We start from the raw sequence: 7,525 nt of genomic DNA, 5'->3' as shown, positions 1-7,525 counted from the left end.
ATTTGGGGGTCACAAGTTTTTGCCATGAATATTTTGTGGGTCAGAAGATAAAAAGTTTGGGAACCACTGTTTTAGATTATAAGTTTACTGTTGGAGCATCCCACTCCATTAACTGTCTGTGAGCAAGAGAACCATGATGGTTGTGTATTGTTGGGTTCAATGGTGTAAAAAAAGTGATAAATCATTAAAGCAAAGTTTTGTTTTATCCTGAGGATTAAAAGCAGCAATTCAGCCTGTTGATGAAGCCAKAGCTCACAAARATTTCGGAAAAAAAAGAGCTTTCAAAAAGCCTTTGGAATGCTGCTCATAGAGCTCACTGGTAACTGAGTTTACTGGACCACTATCCACATGGCTAGCCTCTGGTTTGACTAGCTTCCAGTCCAGTCTTGTAGAAACCAAACTAAGCATTTGTTTTTGTTTTGTTTTGTTTTGTTTTGTTTTGTTTTGTTTTGTTTTGTTTTGTTTTGTTTTGTTTTGTTTTGTTTTGTTTTGTTTTTTTTTTCAAAAAATACCCTGAATAAATACCCATGTAATACAAAATTTATGGTGGTGTGAATGTGTACCAGTGGTGTCTTCATAAATCATTCGGAATTGGAGTTGTTTTAAAATGGCAGCAGATTGCTTGACTTCCTGTTAGCTCATCCATCTTAGCAGAACTAAACTCAGTTTCTATAAACTGACATTGTTCYGAAAGTCGTGCAACAGGTAAGACGTTCATAGCTTTTAGGCTGAGCCTGAATTCTAAAGCATTTTGAAATGATAAACCATTTAAACGGAGCTGCTGCTGTCCCCTGAGCTCACACACAAATCTGTGTGAGGTAATGCCACGCACATCTTGCATAAGTGCATCACAACCAACTGAAACAGTAAAGCAAATRGAAAATACAGCTCATCATATTTCAGTTCTTCAGTATCTTTATTTTGCTTTTATGTTTGGCACATTTTTCTCCCCCAAAAAAACCCACCATAACGTCAGCAGACCAGGTTTCAGATTTATGACACAATTTTCTCTGCCTCCATGGTGTAAATGTTTCTGCTCCGTCCCTTTACAGCCCATGTTTATGGAGGTTTATCAGCGCCTCAGTGATCGTTTCACTGGTTATAAACATGCCAGGAGCTTCACCTCTGCCGTTACCCGAGACTGCCGCACCTGTAATTAATCATTATGTGATGGACAAATGGTTGGAAGCGCTGGAGGACTCATCGTATCACCCCACCGCTGCCATCAAACCCGCAATAAATTTTTCAGAGTAGCCTCGAGTGAGAGGGGAAATGGGTTTGTTCACTTTAAGACAGAGGTGTGGTCTTATTGCTCAAGGACTTTTTATAGAGTGGTGCTGCAAATGAGACGATGTCCTGTAGTTGTTGGTTTTCTTGGATGTTAGGTTTTAGTTAACTGTTYAGGTGCAAAGCTTTTCCACTGTGCTTAATAATGGAAGATGTCCCGATTACTTCACAGGTGACTAAGAAATATCTGTTTTTACACTTTAAAAACTGTCCATCTAACCTAGTTTTAAAATCTTATATCCAGCCAAAAAGTCTTTTTGATCTTGTTTTGAGACTGATTTAAGAACAATAATCTTGTTTTCAGAATGTGTAAGATTATTTGTCTTGTTAGTCTGAAAATTTGACTCAAATTAAGTGAAAATTAAGTGAAAATTTTCTGCCAATGAAGTAAGAAATTTTTACTTGGTAAGATTCTTGAAACAAGAAAAAATTGAGTCAAATCAAGTATTTCAAGAATCTTACCAAGAAAAACATTCTTACTCCATTGGCAGAAAATTTTTACTTAGTTTGAGTCAAATTTTCAGGCTAACAAGACAAATAATGTTACACATTTGAAAACAAGATTATTGTTTTTACACAATCAGTTCTTGTTTAGTAAATCTGTCTCAAAGCAAGATCAAAGAGACTTTTTTTTTTTGCTGGATATAAGATTTTAAAACTTAGGTGGACATTTTTTGCAGTGATATTCATTGACTGAACTTCAGCTCTCATCTGTTTTCATAGTGCAGCTTTTAACCCAACACAGTTGTTGTCCTGAAGAACCAGCAAAGTAACCATCTGTCTCTGTGAACTTGATTGGACCCCCTCCTCTTGCACGTCCAGCTTCCTAGACTGTTGCCTTGGCAATCACCTAAGACCCGATGCTGAATATCCCAGGTTACCTTCAGATGGTCGGCAAGTRCAGAGTGAGAGCTCCACTCGTGTGGCTCTTTCCATGCTCAGCAGGCAAAAAACCTGTCCTCCAGTAATCAGAGCAAGTGGCTCTTCCCTCTGATACRTTGATGTCTGAGATGATGTGTTTGTGCGTGTGGTTAGGGTACGCACCAAGTCAAACTGTAACTCTTTGTTTTAACCCTTGTAAAAAGATGGATCCGTTGTGTGGAACGATGAGATTATAGGGCMGATAAACACGACACCACCATGAGAATAAAATGAAGCAGCTTTTACATGTTTCTGCAAATATCACCTGTGAGTGCGCCACGTTTGCTCCCGGTTCATCGCGCTCTGCTTTTCACCGCAGAGCAAAATAAACCACCTGATGCTAACGAGGCACTTGGACAGTGTGCTGCAGCTCGTGTGCACGAGAGTCAAAGGCGGTGCTGCGAGGACAGCACCGTCTGTGTCAGTGTCTGCCATCATTACGGGCCCATTAAAATATTCCACTGGCTTTAATTGTGTCCTCTCACGCAGAAGCTCAGCGCCACACTGACTTGTGGGGTCTTAACAACGCTAATTACTCCCGATGTCATATTTGYTGCAGGGGAGGAAAATGAACYGGATTTAATCTGATGCAGTGAAATAGGAATGCAAGACCAGAAGGGTGATGTCTCTTCACCCATTCTGTACTGCTTTACCACCTGATTAGTTTTACTGATCAATACATTATTTATCCTTCAGAAATCAGACTTGGATACACCAAAATGTGAGACTGAAAGATTCAGGGAACTCCTTTTTTTTCATAAGCATTGAATACCCAATGATGAAGAAAGCACCTTTGTGTTTTAGGTCATTTCTTACAAAACTTAATTATCGTTTGCTGCCAAAAGGCAAAACCAAGTTCTAGATGGCCACCACAGTTAATCAACCTAAACCAGCACAAAAGTGGCTTTTACTCTGTCAGTTTTACAGATATTGGGTTAAACTCTGGTGTGGTAGTAGCTGAGAGTCATCCCCAACACATAGTTGGGGTGTGGGGGGTAAAGTTACGGGAAATTGCAATATGTAGAACTAGTATTATCTTTTACTTTTAAAATTTAGCTTATTTTGAAGCATTAAAGTAGACATTTAATACCAATTGGTTTAAAATCTATATTGTATTTTGTAAAAAAAAATGTAGGGGTGCACAATGTATCGGCATTAGCATTGGTATCAGCTGATGTTAGTCTTTTTTTTTAGAATATCGTATTCAATAAGTTAAATGGGCCAATATTAACGTGTGATATTAATTTACTACTTGTTGCCTTTTGTYTCTGTTTTGGAGGGGAAATGGTTGGTCGAGTGGTATCTGTTAGATCGTGATAGTGATGCTGCACAGCCAGGAATAACTGAAGTAGAGATCCAGGTCAGCGGTCTGGCCATTGTTTTACAGTATCCCAAAGAAGAAAGTGTGTTTGTGCGTACATGTATACAAATAGTGTGTTTGTGTTATATCAGTAAATATTGGTTATTGGCCATAACAGCAGTTATAATATCGGATATTGATATAGGCTGAAATTTTCATATTGGTGTATCCCTAAAAAAGTATTTTCATATAAGGCCTCATTGCCGGCCCGATGGATATCACTTGTGGGCCGGACTTGGCCCACGGGCTGCCACTTCTGTAGCCCTTACAGTCTGAGTGTTGTTAGATCACACAACTAATGCTATTTTCAAAATTTGAGTAAAGCAGCTACAACTCCACTAATTAACATCAGATTAGGCAYGAAAGGCAGCAGGTGATACAGTATGTGACTTTTAATTGAAGTGCGAAAATCCAAATCKGTGCCTAAAATGTAGTTACAGGATGTGTTGGCATTTAGCCTGAATCAAGCTAATTTTCAGGCACAACAATATCTGCTGCTGGTTCTGACCTCCGTCCTTCTCCTCTTCAGACAGCGTTGAAGATGAGCTGGAGYTGTCTGCGGTCCGTCATCGCCCCGAGGGCCTGGAGCAGCTAGAAGCACAGACACGCTTCTCCCGCAAGGAGCTCCAGATCCTTTACCGTGGCTTCAAGAACGTAAGTGACACCCCCTCCACATGTATAATGTACTGCAGCAAGCTTTGAACRCCTCTTTTTCACATTTAAATATTTGTCCGTCTTTGATTTCCTATTGATTCATTCTTTTACAACCAACTCGGCTCTGGTTGGAAGGTGTTTTCTTCAGCTCAGCCTCCTCCCAGTCCACATCACTTGTTATGTTTTTATTCTGCTGCTGCTGCTGTGGAAAAAGTTGCTTTGTTGAATCATTTGCAACTTCCACTTCATGTTGTTCATGTTTACCAAAGGGTGTTAAAAGTTTTACACATTGCTCACTGTGTGAAATAATTGGGTCATGCTTCAAAGCAACTACACAGAGCCAAGTCAGGCTCTGTCCAAACCAGCAGGTCCCAGAGTTAGGGTCAGGATCCCACTGTGGGGCCTGAATCAGCAGTTTGGGAATCTTCAGATGTTTTAATGAATATTAAAATAACTGCTAATTGCATATTTTGCATATAAATTATAATATTATAAAAATCTACAAAAGAGTGCTTTTTGTTGAATCTTTAAGTCCAAGGTGAATTTTTTTCATTGATGGGCCCCAGGTTTCCATTTCTTCCCAGCCAAGTTCCGCCTGAACAGAACAAAGGTGATCAAGCTACTGATTTTTAGAATTAGGTTAGAGTCTTATTTTATCGAAAGATTATAATATATATTGTTTTATTTTGGGGTGTTCATGCATAGAGGCTGTTTTCAGTACCCTCAGGGGTGCACAGAACCCCATTTGAGAACCTAATCTGGTGGACTCRCATTCAAGAGACAAATGACAAACTTTGCTGTTGAGCAGACTCTAAATTAAACCTCACATAAAAGCTGTTTTAATGTTTTTTATACAAGTTTTATTAGATTACTGTTTACCTTGCGAGGATGAAGAGCATCTCTGTGCGAGTTTAGCAGAGAGCTTTTAAGAGCAGACGGACTAATAGATGCTGGCTGCTTTCCMGTGATGAGAAATTTGGCCCTTTTGTCCTTGTTGTCAGGGGATTGGAGRCTAATCAGATGCCTGTGATGCAGGTGGTGGGCTCGGGTCGTTTGTCCTGACAACAGACTTTATGAGGCACTCGTTTTCGGCGCAGCTGGTCAAAGCAGAGTTCGGTCTTCGATCTCAAAAAATGTCTTAATAAGGAACCAAAACAAGACCTCCGATTCTGACCTTAACAGTTGGAGAGAATTTATTGTTTCATAAATCCCTCTTCCTCGGGCCACGAGACGCCGCACAATATTGTCCTCACGTCCGGCCGAATCCTCTGGGGTTCCACAATTCACACTCCGAGGTCACCGATTCCACTATTAGATTAAGATCTGGTACTTTGTATTCCGATGGTCATGACGCTCRTGTTGGCAGCATTATTTCATTCCTCAGTGCTGCTCCAAGCTTCATGCCTGACAGACTTGGTGTTTCACAGATTGTATTTGTGATTTTCTGATTGTGTWTGACCCAATTGTACGAGTGGATCAAATGAATACAAATATATTCTCTGATCACACGCTGTCTAATGAGACCGTCTCTGAAATATGTGTTGCATTGTTTATGTAGTTAAAGTTGGTCTTTTATCTCTGTTTTATTGCACACACATGTATACAACATATATTAAAAGGAAACGGGGACCTTTTTAAGACCATTACAATTTTTGGATATCAAAAAAAAAAAAAAAAAACCACGATCGTCCAGGCCGCATCAGTTTGGGACAAGATGGTTTTAATTTTTAGCAACATATATCAGGTGGAAGTTCTTCATCATGGCTCCCAGTGACTCATTCATTACCAATATGATGGTCATTTGTTGCAAAATGTACTGACTTTAAACATTAAAGATGTCAGTTCTTAGCACTTAAATGAAAAAATTGTCATTAAAGTGTTTGTTTACCCTCTATTAGTGTTTATTAGCAAACGACAGCAAGCTGACATGATGAATCAAACATGTGAACATCATAACATTAACATGATTTAAATGAGCTTCTCCTGCTGGTTGAAACATTCAGCTCCAAACATTCGGCCCCATTTAGGATTTTCCTCCATGAGCTCCACTCTGTTTATGGTTTTCCCTCGAATGTTTTTCCTTTTTTCCTTTTATATTGTTGGTTTTTCATTGTAACATTAAAACAGTGGTGAATGTTCAACTCGAACTGAAAGGAAGCGAATGATTGTTTACATTTAGTTTGTCGCTAAAATAATGATTCAAACTCATAAGATCGAATCACAACGTAGTTCAGTGATGAGTAGAAGTCATCATAAATTCTGATCAATAACCATTAAAAAGTTAGAGCTGATCAACTTGTGCTAAACTGATTTTATACTTTATTTGCCTAAAATGTGTTTTCAGATACTCGTCAGTTTCCATACGACTGCTTGAGACTTACTTTTTAGTCTGCTTCTGTCTCTCTTTTGAATATGTTGTCAGGGAGTGAGACACAGGTGTGTGGTTACCTAATAAACATTTAATTTGGTCTTGGTTTTTGTTATACATCGACGTGTAGGTGTTTAGTCAGCTCATTATGGAACGTTATGGAAGAAAGTCGATGTTTGTTGAAAATTTGGCCGGTAGCTGCACTGAGACCCAAACATATATCTTTGGGAATTTTCTAGTTTTCYCTGTTCACCAACATGAATATTCATACGGTGACGGGGAGTGAGAAGTCTGGCTCATTATGCTCATTTGACAAAGTTTTTCACAGTGAAAGATTGTTCTTTCACGCTGTTTCATCAGAGAACTGGAACAACAGCAGCGCTTCCTYGTTGGTAAAATCCTGTATGCATTTCTGTTTTTCTGCAAAATATGACTTTGTCTTAAATAGTTTGAAATTCCTTAAATAATAGAGCTGCTATAATTGAAAGTATTTTGACTTTGAGACTTAAGCAGAAATCTGATACTGAGCAGCAGATATAAGAAATACTAAATGACCCACAAACTTGAAGGTACTTGAAATGCTCTCATCATGTACCTAGAGCAGGCGTGGGCAATCGTGGTCCTGGAGGGCCGCAGTCCTGCATGTTCTACTTGTTTCTCTGCTCCAACACACCTGATATGAACGAATAGATGATTATCAGGCTTCTGCAGTACGGAGGACCAAAACTGACATCATTAAAAATAAAAGCAGAAATATACAAGCCACTAAATAAATACACTTAAAATGCACCAATTAAATTTAAAAAGGAGAACTTTATCTCCTGTTTTATATTTGAATATACTTTTTATATTTATTTTTCCAGGTTAGTTTCAATAAATTAGTCTATATATTTGAACACATAATTGAAATCTTACTGTTTTTAAAATATATATTA

At 38.7% G+C, this 7,525-nt stretch overlaps 1 protein-coding gene across 6 annotated transcripts in view; it reads left to right on the top strand.

The window, feature by feature from the left end:
- Window positions 1-7,525, top strand: part of kcnip4a (potassium voltage-gated channel interacting protein 4a) — a 154,754-nt gene that overhangs the window by 137,334 nt on the left and 9,895 nt on the right. For all 6 annotated transcript variants that reach the window (XM_014004363.1, XM_014004359.1, XM_014004362.1 and 3 more), the window contains one exon: window positions 4,098-4,222. In XM_014004363.1, the coding sequence (XP_013859817.1) occupies window positions 4,098-4,222 (125 nt within the window). The remainder of the gene's footprint in view (window positions 1-4,097; window positions 4,223-7,525) is intronic.

Source organism: Austrofundulus limnaeus, unplaced genomic scaffold, assembly GCF_001266775.1.
Source record: "Austrofundulus limnaeus strain Quisiro unplaced genomic scaffold, Austrofundulus_limnaeus-1.0 Scaffold23, whole genome shotgun sequence".
NCBI classification, from domain to species: Eukaryota; Metazoa; Chordata; class Actinopteri; order Cyprinodontiformes; family Rivulidae; genus Austrofundulus; species Austrofundulus limnaeus.
This window is presented reverse-complemented; position numbering and strand designations above follow the sequence as displayed.